Source organism: Silurus meridionalis, chromosome 21, assembly GCF_014805685.1.
Source record: "Silurus meridionalis isolate SWU-2019-XX chromosome 21, ASM1480568v1, whole genome shotgun sequence".
In the NCBI taxonomy this organism is placed as follows: domain Eukaryota; kingdom Metazoa; phylum Chordata; class Actinopteri; order Siluriformes; family Siluridae; genus Silurus; species Silurus meridionalis.
Genome location: NC_060904.1, coordinates 3,401,868 through 3,415,349, shown reverse-complemented (window position 1 = coordinate 3,415,349; position 13,482 = coordinate 3,401,868). Strand labels below are relative to the sequence as shown.

Sequence of the window (13,482 nt, the reverse complement as noted above, 5' to 3'; positions counted from 1 at the left end):
CCTGAAGGCATAAAAACGTTAGAAAAACAATAACACACACTGTCACAGACCAGCAGATGATACGAGTCTGTTGTCACTTCCAGCTGCAGCCACAGGCTCCATATGGTGTACACATGCACAACAGAATTCATGTCAGTTATTATGACCTGCAGTTATTTTGCTGTCTCAGTATGCACATGTTCAGGCACAAATGACATCCAGGTGATTCTCACCAAGCCTGAAGGTTAGGGAGAGTTAATTTTGAGCCAACTTTCAAACCAAATTGAGTGCCAGGAAAAGCAATACAGTCACCACTGCAGAATAGAAGATTTTAAGGAATATAAAAGAAATTCTTGCCTCTGTGTTTCTGTTCTGCCTTTGGGTTATAAAGCAGAGATTCTCAGAGCACTGCATACCTCCTCATGCTCATTAATAGCCTCAGTGGCTGGAGTGTGTTAAAATCCCTGCAATGTTGTTGTTGTCTACACCCCTGAGCTGGAGGACCGTCACATGTTTAAAGTCTTACTACATACATGCCTCTATATCAGGGATCCATATCCAAATCCTTCACTCAGCTGTAACAACATGATTACTGAGGCATTTCATCCTAATAGCGGACACGCCCATAAGTTGAGATTGCGGGAGAAACAAAAGGGAATGGCATAGTATAGTGTAGTATAGTGTAGCATTGTATAGAACATTATAGTATAGTATAGTATAATATATTATAATATATTATATTATACTATATTATATTATATTATATTATATTTAAGTATAGTGAAGTTTAGTATAGTAATACTATACTATACCATACTATTCTATAATAGTATAGTATGGTATAGAATAGTGCAGTATAGTATAGTGCAGTACAATACTAAAATATACCATACTATACTATACTATAATAGTATAGTATTGTTTACTATACAACAGTACACTATAGTACAGTATAGTACACTATTTTATGGTATGGAACTGTATAGTATGATTATATTATTGTATAGTATAGTATTGGATTGTATAGTATAGTTTATTATAGTATAGTATAGTATAGTACACTATTTTATGGTATGGAACTGTATAGTATGATTATATTATTGTATAGTATAGTATTGCATTGTATAGTATTGTATAGTATTGTTTAGTATAGTTTATTATAGTATAGTATGGTATAGAATAGTGCAGTATAGTATAGTATAGTATAGTATAGTATATAGTATAGTACACTATTTTATGGTATGGTACTGTATAGTATGATTATATTATTGTATAGTATAGTATTGCATTGTATAGTATTGTATAGTATTGTTTAGTATAGTTTATTATAGTATAGTATAGTATAGTATAGTATAGTATAGTATAGTACAGTACACTATTTTACGGTATAGTACTGTATAGTATGATTATATTATTGTATAGTATAGTATTGCATTGTATAGTATTGTATAGTATTGTTTAGTATAGTTTATTATAGTATAGTATAGTATAGTATAGTACACTATTTTACGGTATAGTACTGTATAGTATGATTATATTATTGTATAGTATTGTATAGTATAGTATTGCATTGTATAGTATTGTATAGTATTGTTTAGTATAGTTTATTATAGTATAGTATAGTATAGTACAGTACACTATTTTACGGTATAGGACTGTATAGTATGATTATATTATTGTATAGTATAGTATTGCATTGTATAGTATTGTATAGTATTGTTTAGTATAGTTTATTATAGTATAGTATAGTATAGTATAGTACAGTACACTATTTTACGTATAGTACTGTATAGTATGATTATATTATTGTATAGTATAGTATTATAGTATAGTATAGTATAGTATTGCATTGTATAGTATTGTTTAATATAGTTTATTATAGTATAGTATAGTATAGTATAGTATAGTACACTATTTTATGGTATGGTACTGTATAGTATGATTATATTATTGTATAGTGTGACACACACACACACACACACACACACACACACACACACACACACACACACAGGAAGTGGTAGCTCAGCGTTTAAGGCTTAGGATAGTGATTGGAAGGTTGGCGGTTCAAGCCCAGGTATCACCAAGCTGCTTCTCATGGGGCCCTTGAGCAAGGCCCTTAACCCTTTGTTTTCCAGGGGTACTGTATTATCTCTGATCCTGCATTCTGAGTAAAGCTTTATAACATTGGGGGATATGCAGAGAAAGAATTTGACTGTAATGTACATGTGACAAGTATAAAGCACCTTTATTGAGTTGTATAATAAGGTAATGTATATTATATTGTGGTATTGTATAGTATAATGTTGGATATTGTATATATAATATACAGTAGATATACATACATATAGTATAATAATGTTCATTAGGAAATTCGGTGAGACTTAAACTACATAGAGATATGTAATGAATGTAACACCAGATATCCATTGACAGAAAACAATATTTTGTAGCGCTGCCAGATTTTTTTTTTCAAAGGTATCACACATAGAGATACTATTTGTGCTTGATTTCAATGCTGATTTAATGTATGTTTTGTGTGCATGTGTGTGTGTGTGTGTATGAACTCAGGCCTGGAGGGTGATGCAAGTCTGCAGTTCCTGACAAAGGGAGGGGATTTGACCAAGGTAAAATCCGAAAAATGGAAGAAGAGGCGCTTCTACAAGCTGATGGATGACGGAGAAACCGTGTGGAAAGAGACACACAAGGCCTTCAAGAAAGAAAAAACCTGTAAGCATGACTGCTTTATTTTGAGTAGGGAGAAAAATCTAATAAAAAATGATGGTAGACAGCTTTCAATAGCTCCTGATAACACCTGAGAGATCCTGATAACACACCTGATAGCTACCAATTTTTTCACTCCACCCAAATTTCCCTGCTGCTTCAGTGTGTGTAAATAAAAAGTCAGTTTTTTGGTATTTAGAGGAAATCCACTGGTGTATTCATGCAGCTCTCAATTGTTCTTTAAGTATGTGTGTGTGTATATGTGTGTTTTACTATTTGGACCTCGGTTAAGTCTCATATCTAATATCTTGAGCAGCCGCCAATGATAACCCTAATCATAGAGCTTTGGATTAATAATTCCACTATTGTTAAAAAAAAACTATTCTATTATCATATCATTACTTGATTAGGCAAAAAGCATTCATTCTCCACACACTCTTCAGTGTGGCATATGGTAATCACGTCCGACCTCAAAGCCAGAGTGGAAAATAATCAACAGCGTTGATAATCTGCAGTACAGGGAGGATATATAACATACATTTGGGAATCTTTTCCCACACAATAGCTGGCGCCCTTGTCCACCTAAGAACTTCCTTTCCAGCCCTTTCTGGTCAAAGGTTTGAATCAAGCTGGTTTATCTGCTGCTTTTCCATCTCACAGCTGGCTCCAGATGTGTGTTTGTGTGTGTGTGTGAGTGTGCGTGTGTGTTATTGATATCTACATGGGAAACGAGTGTTCCCTATACTGATAGAGAGTTGAAAAATCCTGAAAATCCAAGAATTCTATACAGCTATCTCCCACAACTGTATCAGCATCTGTTTAAACAAAAGATTAAAACAGCAGAAGGAAATCGGGTCTTTCAGAAAAACATTTTCTGCCCTCACAGGCTTTTCCATAACACAGGACATCGTCTTTGTTGTCTTCCAGAGCCGCCGATGCTGTCAAACTGCCCGGTTTTTGCTTCTCACTTCTATAGTTATAATCATTCCTCTTGTGTAACAGCTGGAAGAGAGTCAAAGGCACTTACTCAGAGTAAATACAGCTGAGTGCAAAAGTTTGTATACTCTCTTAGTCTCTCTTAGAAAATAACAGCGAAACTATTCAATTAAATTCAGTTCCATTTGTATAGCGTTTTTTTTTAACAATAGGCATTGACCCAAGGCTGCTTTACAGAGATCAAATATTTAATGTTTTAGGTTTTACAGATATTACATCATTATCAGAAGTAATATGAAGTGTATCGTTGTGCTATTGCGGGAAAATAATCAGTGACAGGGAAGTTTGGAACACATTAAAGTTATAGAACAATTCCAAAAGTTCTTTGAATATACAGCAGTTGATTTATGCTGATTGCTTTCTTTTTATACAACAGCAACTTTCCAAATATATATATATATATACACACACTGTCAGGGATCCACCAGCCACACCTCCACCTATCACTCCAAGCAGCTCTCCCACATACTAATCAGCTACACCTGGCCCTCATCAGTGTGCACGCTACTTAAACCCTGTTCCCCCACCAGCTCATTGTCCGTTCTACAGCTTAGGCTAAGGAACACTGTCGGACTATCCTAGCACTCTGTTTAAGATTATCATTGGTTACAGGACTGTGTGTTTTGTCTAACCATAGTTTTCACCAGAGTTATTGAACCTGGAGTTTCGTTGCGGTTTTGCCGTTTTTTGCCTTGCTTATTTTTTCATTAAAAACCTTTGTAGATTGCACTTTTCAAAACTACTTGTTCATCCTCCACAGCATTATCGAGTCATTGTGCTCATCATAAAAGCAAATTCTCGGTGTTCTGAACAAATTACGAATGCTTTGGCGCATTCATTTAATTGATTGCGTACACTTGTCTGCTGTTTCCCACACTATCAATTGTTATCAAAATATATTATGCTCGATCTCACCTGAAGAGTATAAACCCACAAAACATCTAAACATCAGATCATTATATGTTTTTGAATGCAAAATGGTTAAACCAGTTTTCATAATATGTGAAGCTTAAATTTCTATTAAAGTTTTTTGTTGGCTTGAATTTAATTGTGCAGCTGACTCGGATTTCACTAATAAAGGCGAGCGTACGGCATAAAGGTCAACCGATGATGATCTTGTTCTCTAAAAGAGGTCTAAGCTGAATATCAAGCAGATGCAAACAAAGTAAAACACAGAATTACAATTAACAACAACCAGGAAATGAACAAACGCTAGAACAGTACAGTAAAAGTGTGAATCCTGTCTGGTCTCTTGATTTGTGGTGTTGAAATTCACTGATTACAGACAAGAAATTCAGCCTTGTCACAAAAAATACTGAAACCGTGCGCCGTCAGACTGACAACGTGACTAAACATTTCGACGATCTTGTCTGTGAACAGTGACAAAAAAACTTGTCATTCTGATGGCAATGAGATGTTCGTTGAAACAAATACATTTGAGAGACGAAATAAGATTTTGAGAAAAGTTTAGGCTTTTGCAAGTAATTTAATGTTGTGTTTTTTGTACAAATTGTTTTGAGAAATGCATTAACTGGTTTGCGAATATTAAAAATTGATTTAGGAAAATGCTCCAAAGCAACTGACAAAAAAAATTCGAATAGCATGACATTTGTATTAGAATGTCACCAAACATGTTTGTTCCTGTTACCACCTAGACATAATAATAATGATAACAATACAAGCTATAAAGCTGTAAACAGTCATTTCCTATCCAACTTCTCTTTTTTTTTTGGTAAAATAATTTTTTATTTATTTTTTCATTGTCTCTTTTGGAGAACTTACTGAACTTACAAAGCAATTATACTGGATACTCTTTCTATTCATGTTAAATAAACATCCCTTACAGAAAGCTTTATATTTTTCAATGATAATTTTAAATATCAGCATATTTCTGTAATATATTTATTATTTAGCTTAGATAATGTTTCATTCAATTACATTTAATTTGTAGACCGTCCCAAAGCAGCTTCACAGAATTAAATAGATAGATAGATAGATAGATAGATAGATAGATAGATAGATAGATAGATAGATAGATAGATAGATAGATAGATAGATAGATAAATACATTTTGGTGTCATAAATTAGTTCGTATGAGTTTATCCCTAGTAAGTGAGCCAGTGGTGACAGTGTTTAGGGAAAACCTCGCTGAGATAATAGGCAAAAGAAACCTTGAGAAGACCTTAAGATGACACCAAATGTCCATTCAATATCATTCCATCATTTCTGAGGTTCTCAACTTCTCACTGATGGACACTGTTTATGGAAATCACAACCCCGAGCCGATACAGCAAACCGTTTATATTAATTATAGCACAAATCCATCTTTATTTCTCTTTCTTGAATTTGGCCCTCATAGTAACCTCATGGATCTTTAGGCTGTATGTGTGGAACCATCCTCAGCTTGAGTACATCAGGATGAATCAGGTACAGAAAGGTACAGGATCACTGGAACCTCAGGAGCAAATGTACACTAGCTTGATATACAGATAGAAAGACAGTACTGTAAGTAAAAGATAAAAGAATGTTGCTGTACTTGTTAACTGTACTTTTACGGCATAGTGAAATTCTTTCTTTACATACCCCAGCGATGTTGGGAAGCTGGAGTCAGCATGATACGGTGCCCCTGGAGCACAGAAGGTTAAGGACCTTGCTCAAGGGCTTCAAGAGGGGCATCATTATTAAGTAAATGAACTGTTGTTATCTCAGCAGTAGTGAATTTCCTGTTGATGAAAACCCAATCAAGGCATCAGGATGAATCCGGCAGGTCCAAGAGCAGAAAGGAACAGGATCATCGGTCTCTCAGGACACGTTTAGCTTGATAGAAAGATAAACACACATTATGCTTACTATCACGTAATGGTTTAGGACAGTGTGCCTTGTGCCCACAGTGCATGCAGGCGTTCTGGCAAGACAAGCTATGACAGCTTAGAGAAATAAATGGTGAGCCAGAAGCTATATATACAGTAAATAAGAGGACTGAAGTAAACACACCCTTGGGGTGACACTTTGACAACTTCTCCCATAATAACAACAGTCGGAGGATCATTGAAATGTTTCTTGTTCCATAGCAGAGGCAGCGCTCTAGTAATATCTTTGAACCTACACTATATGAACAAAGGTTTCAGGACACCCAACTTATCCATCTGTATATGGTTCTTTTACAAATTGTTCTTTGAGGCACACAGTTGTATTGGATATCTTTTAGATGCGGTAGCATGACATTTTCACCTTCACTTGAACTAGGAGACCTAAACCTGTTCCAGCATGACAGGCCCCTGTGCACAAAACCATGAAGATCCATGAAGATATGTTTTATGTGGACTGGAGTCAAAGAGCTTGAGTGGCCTGCTTTAGAGTTTATTCCTGAACCCTATTGAACACCTCTGGGATGAATGTGTTCTGCATGAGCACAAATCTCTAATAGCACTAACCAAAAATCTAGTGGAACACCTTCCCAGAAGAGTGGAGAATATAACAGGAAATAGGGACTAAATATACCTTGTGGTCAGGGGTCCACAAATCTTTATCCATATAATGGCTAAAATGTAAACACACCTGGAAAAGCAATTTCTGATTCTGATGTAGATTTAATTAGATATGAAAGTATGTGAATACGCTAGGATGATTGCGAAAAGAGTCAGTCTGAGCAGGAACGTTACCTGCACAGGATGTGGTTAGAGAAGATGCGTGATATTGTGCTCGAACGATGTGTTTGTTAGTCCGCAGAAGGAAAGAAATCTCTGTGTATTATTTTTGCTCGGTCTGCAACAGGCTGCTCATATAAGACGGAAAAGGACATGGCTATGACTGACTTCCTGTATTACCGTCGCTTAAAAACCAATGATCTTATCCTGTTTAAGTGGAATGAAACCAAGCAGCTTTGAAATTCCAGATTTGTTGCTCTGCAGCAGCTCCAGGATGAACTCTGAAGAACCAAATATCGTCATCAGTAATATCCAGTGTTGCGTTACTTTCCTACAAGTAAAAACAGTGCAGCAAAGTTGTAAATCTGTTGCAGTAAAGTTGTGTGCATGTTCCTACAAGTAGAATTTTTGCAGTTTCACTCATGCACGTTTTCCTTTGAGAATTTTTCATAGAAACATCTTTGCAAATTTTCCTACAAGTAAAACAGCTGCAGTGCTTCTTGTTCCTCTTCCCACAAGCACGAATGTTGTAGTAACGTTGTGTATACGTTCCTACACACAAAAGCATTGCAAAAGTTACATCACATTCGGAAAATTGTTATCCCTTAATAATACCCAATACTTTTCTGACTACAGGAAGTGTGCCAGCTCATACCGGGGTATGATTTACAGGCTGTTATGTAGAAAAGTATCCACAAAATCCACAGTATTACCGTTAAAAGTCCCTTTAAATGAGCTGCTAGTACAGAAACATATCGTTCAGTCATATGTATAAACTTGTCATTATTGTCAGAGCCTGAACTATTATCAGGGCTTCTGTTATCGAAAAAAAACAAATCCACACCTTTTAAAGCAGGAGTTCCACAGATCTGCGTTGTGAATGAAATAATTAACCCTCAACATGACAGTTACTAGCCATCATTATGGTGTATGGGGATATATTGTGAAGGCTAGCCTACGCCCTTGTCTACACTCTCATGTCTGGTAGCGTTCAGGTGTGGGTTGAGACTATACGTTAAGCTATACGCTAAGCTGCAGCAAATCCAGCAAAGCGTTTGTGAAATTGAGGAAGTTCTTGTTTTCAGGTTCGCCTTTGTTATCTTTCTAGAGAGCAAAGGTCACCAGTGTCAATATGATTTATCATATTATCATATATCAATAGAAAATAATCTCAGTCCTCAAAAATCACCCTGCCTATTAAGCAAAGTTATCAAGATTTCACAACACTCCAAAGCATGTCCACAGAAATAGTATGCTAAAGCCATTGTAGCTAATACTATAGAATGTGTGCTATTGGAATTGTAGTGGTTCACGATACGTTTCAGTTTTATGTAGATAAATACACTATTTGAACAAAAGTTTGTGGACACCTGATCATAAAATTGGTAGGTGCTTTTGGAACCTTCACTCTTCTGGGAAGATGTTCGGAATGTGTTTTTTTTGGCGATCTGTGTGAGATTCAATCAGCCACAAGGGTGTTAGTGAATTAAGGTATTTATGTAGGTGAGGTGAGGAGGCCTGGGGTACCATCAGCGTTCAAATTCCTCCCAAAGGTGTTTAATAGGGTTTAGAGATCTATAGCAGGCCAGGCAAGATCATCCACCTTAACCCACATAAGGCATATCTTTATTGAGCTGACTTTGTGCACAGGCGCATTGTCATGTTGGAACAGGTTCAGGTCTCCGAGATCAACTGAAGCAAAAATTACATGCTACCGCATCCAAAGACGTCCTATACAACAGTGATTCTTTAAGTTTGTTGTATCAGACCCACATATGGCTGGAAAAGTTACTTGTAATCAAATTCAAATTTTCAAATTAAAGTTTTATATGAATGTGTGTGACAAATAAAATTATAATTTGAGTTTGATTTGAATTTGATTGAATTTGTAACATATACCATATACTGTATATTGCCCGTAACTCTAACTGCAAGTGATTAGTATGATTCAGTTTTGTCAAAGTGTGTTTTTACACAAAACTGCAGAAAAAATATCATTTCTATTCATATGCAAATTCTCAAATTTACTTTACTGTTAAAACAGTTTGGCGAACAGATCATTGTGAAAGGGTAAAGCAAGCATCCAATCGCGTGCTCTGGGTTACTGATTAGAAGGTCAGTGTTTTAAGCCCCGGTATCGCCAAGCTGCCACTCTTGGGACCCCTCAGTAAGGCCCTTAATCCAAATTTCTCCAGAGGGTGCTGTATTGTGGCTGACACTGTGCTCTGACCCCAGGCTTTAACATTGCTGGAATATGCACAGACATGTGACAAGTATAAAGCACTTTTTTTTTTTTTTTACCATTTAATCACATTATATAAACTTTCCCTCTTCTTATCTTTGCTTTCAGGAATCTCTGTCCTGCCTGGGTCCAGTCTTTCACAATCCCCAAATGCTGAATCATTATTCCTGTGTGTTTTAGTTGTTAACATGCTGTTAGATATTGTGGTTTATGCAGATTGTTTGTTTCTAAAATGTCTGTAGTGTGTTTGTGCTATGAGATTATGATGAGTTTTTGGTTGAGAAGAGGTTATGTCTCAAGGTGTTCTCTATAACATGTGTCCTCTGGGATAGTCTCCAGTCTTCCAAAAGATTAATGCTTTTTCTTCTATTGTTTCGTCTTCATTATCCTCATCTGTTCTAACAGTATAATAAAAGAGTCACGATCGATCTGACCAAATCTCTGCTCTTTTTCCCACAGTCTCCATTGACGACATCGATTCGGTGCGTCTCGGGCGTCAGTCCGAAGGCCTGCAGAAGTTCACCGACAGCATGATAGAGAATCAGTGCTTTTCCATCATCTTCAAAGGCAAACGGAAGAATCTCGACCTGATCGCCAGCAGCAAAGAGGACGCCAAGAAGTGGGTGACGGGGCTGGAGAAGGTCATCACCAACATGCGCAACCTCAATACACAGCAGAAAACTGAGCAGTATCCTTTTCAAAGACTTGGTTTGGATTGGTTTGATAGAAAACCTGAGCAAAACAAAAGCTGCTTAAACCCTGAAACATCTTGTAGAATCTGCAAATGTACTCGTAATCTGCATTACTGTGTGAAATGTTGCGGCCTTACATCAGACTCACAGCTGGATCATCAGCTGCATGCGCAAAGCGGACAAAAACAACGACAACATGATGACCCTGAAGGAGGTGAAGAGCTTCCTACGGCAAATCAACATCGAGGTGGATGACATGTACGCCACCATGCTGTTTAAGGTACTGTACAAAGCAGCTGTTATTTTTAAGGAGGCCGAATTTCTTCTCCAGCCCGTGTGTTTGATATAAACAGTTCTGTTAGCTGTCTAAATAATATTTTATTTTGATTTGAAGGGGCAGATCGCTGCGGGTGGAAGCTGCAGTGAATTGGGTTTATTTAGTGTTGTTGGTTTTTACTGAGGTTTTGATGTCATATCAGAGTTAATGTATTTGTATGTCATTTCTGTTGTTTCTTGTTCAGGGTCAGAAATATTGTGGGGGTCAGAACAAAAGGTTTGAGCTGTAAAATTAATTCATTAGCACTAACACAGCTCACATATAAATGAAACAACAATCCGTTTTTGACGAATTACGTTACGTCTAGGTTGTTTTTCTTTGTTAGTAGGTACAATTAAATAATAATAAGTAGATAGCGCTTAAGTAAAACTATCTGTACCATATCGAATTGCATAGGCCAGTGCACCAAACGGAACTTTTGATATGTTTCCACACGGACGGTTTTAATTGCCGGATGTGTGCACCATGGCGGATTTTAGTGCTCGATTTGAGACTTGGCACATCAGTAAAACAAATGTTTCATGATTTTTTATTAAAAATGTAAATAAATCAATATAAAACAGGCGAAATTAGATCCTTTAACGCAACACACATTTATTCATGAAGTCCTTTCTTTACTGAGATATAAAAAAATTATTATAATAAACTCCATCGGAAATTTTTGTTTTTCGGTGGAGTTTATTATAATAACTTTTTTACATTTTTAATAAAAGTGGTCCAACAGTAATGCGCGCTGCATTAATTGCACATTGATAAATTAGTGCCGTTAAAATTTATTTGCGTTAAGGGGTTAATTTTGACAGATATTTTTTATATATATATATATATATATATATATATATATATATATATATATATATATATATATGTAAAACCCAGTGATATCAGCACAGTACAAAGTTCTCTCAAGAGCTGATAGAAATCACTTGCCATTCCAATCAGTTGTCTTGTACACAAAAGGTTCACATAACTGGTTTCTGTGACTCAGCGTGGAAAAGTAGTTGGTGTGTAATTTAAGATGGCCACATCAAGCCAGTCATAAACATGGCCAAACTTGTTGGGTTGTAACATTAAACACACACCTTGGAGTAATTCTTTGTGATGCAACTGACTACTGGTCAAGGAAACGGGTGGTGTGTGATGAGGAAAAAAAAAGACAGGGAGTTTCTTTTGTGAAATTTGCAGGCACATTCAACACAACAAAACAAGTTGTGAGTGAGTCAGCCGAGGTGTGGCCTGAGTCTGGGCTTGGCCTGTTTGACTGAAACTCCGAAGCAGTCTTTATAAAGCAATGCTGAAGAAATAGATTCAATTTGGAAAAGTTCTTCTGGAACCCCTTTTGTATTTCAGTTTAACAAACAAACATTAGTATGAATGAGGTTTGTATATATTTTGCAGGACTTGTGTTGGTGTGGTATAAATGTTCATAGTGCTGTTAAATATAAAGTCTACTGAAAAATCTGCTCATACGACATTCATAACAAGTGATAAGCTCATTAATGATGACAGGGTGGTGTGATGCCAAGCACTTACTGTTTGCCTGTTTTCACTTTATATTACCCAAAATGCTGCATAACTGATTGAATCTGGGAAATGGGAGCTCAGTGGTCAAGGTGTTGGACTTCAAATCCAAGCATTACCAAGCTGCCACTACTGGGCCCTTGAGCGGGGCCCCTAACCCTCAGGTGCTCTTTTTATGCCATAAAAAGCATTTCACTGCGTGTTAAATAGTTTTTGGAGCTCACAGTGGTTTGTTTGAGATAATATTTTTCTTTTATTGAATGACATCGTGAGAACAGTACACACACACACACACACACACACACACACACACACACACCCACACGACGTCACAGATATTTAAGACTCAATATACACTAAATATATGGACAAAAACTATTACCACATTATTTTTTATAGGATGTCTTTGAAGAGCATAGCATGAAATTTCCCTTCATTCGAACTCCAGCTTCATGAAGATATGCTTTACATGGGTTGGAATGAAAGATCTTGAGTGACTTGCTACAGAGCTCTCAACAGTATTTAACATCTTTGGGATGAATGTGAACATTGACTGCACCTCAGTCTTCCTCACCTCACCTCCATCAGCACCTGACATTACTAACAGCCTTGTATCTGAATGAACTTTACACAAATCACCACAAAATGTAGTTAAACATCTTCCCAGAAGTGTGGATGCTGTAATAACTGCAAATGGTTGTAAATGTGGAATGGGATGTTTAGAATGCATGCAGAAATCTTACACTCATTTGTCCATGAACATTCGTCCATCAGAATTAAAACACTGCTTCTTTTCTTTGATTTAAGGTTTTTTTTTTTCAATTTATTTTTATTTGATGTGTTTATTTATTGTTGTTGGTCTTTTTAGAGTTACGCAGGGTTTTTCCTGGTCTTTATTAAGCAGGGAATCTGTTGTGATCTGTGTTTATGCATTAAACAGATGCTGTTCAGTACACAGAGTGGTGTAGGAGAAAGAGCCATTGTTTTAAAATGACCTGTTTTTTGTAAGCGGTTGTCATATGGCATATCAATTGTTTCGGTTTTTTTGTTGTTCTCCTTTTAGAAATGCGACACATCAAAGTCAGGAACTCTGGAGGGTGAAGAGATTAAGCAATTCTATGACCTGCTAACACAGCGTGAAGAAATTAACGTAATTTATGGAAAGTACGCTACAACCGGTGGTCAGATAAGTTCAGGGGATCTGCTCAGATTCCTGCAGGAGGAGCAGAGAGAGGCAGCATCTCAGGAGGACGCGATGAAGCTTATCGACAAATACGAGCCCGATTTTATAGGTAACACCTCTGTCACCAATGCTGAGATGTTCAAAAATTTGGAAAACACTTA

General features: G+C 36.5%; 1 protein-coding gene across 2 annotated transcripts in view; it reads left to right on the top strand.

Annotated features, from left to right (window-relative positions):
- plcd1a (phospholipase C, delta 1a) overlaps positions 1 to 13,482 on the top strand; it is a 28,336-nt gene that overhangs the window by 3,482 nt on the left and 11,372 nt on the right. For both annotated transcript variants that reach the window (XM_046877560.1, XM_046877559.1), the window contains exons 2-5: positions 2,551 to 2,709; positions 10,048 to 10,276; positions 10,431 to 10,560; positions 13,202 to 13,430. In XM_046877560.1, coding sequence (XP_046733516.1) covers positions 2,551 to 2,709; positions 10,048 to 10,276; positions 10,431 to 10,560; positions 13,202 to 13,430 — 747 coding nt within the window. The remainder of the gene's footprint in view (positions 1 to 2,550; positions 2,710 to 10,047; positions 10,277 to 10,430; positions 10,561 to 13,201; positions 13,431 to 13,482) is intronic.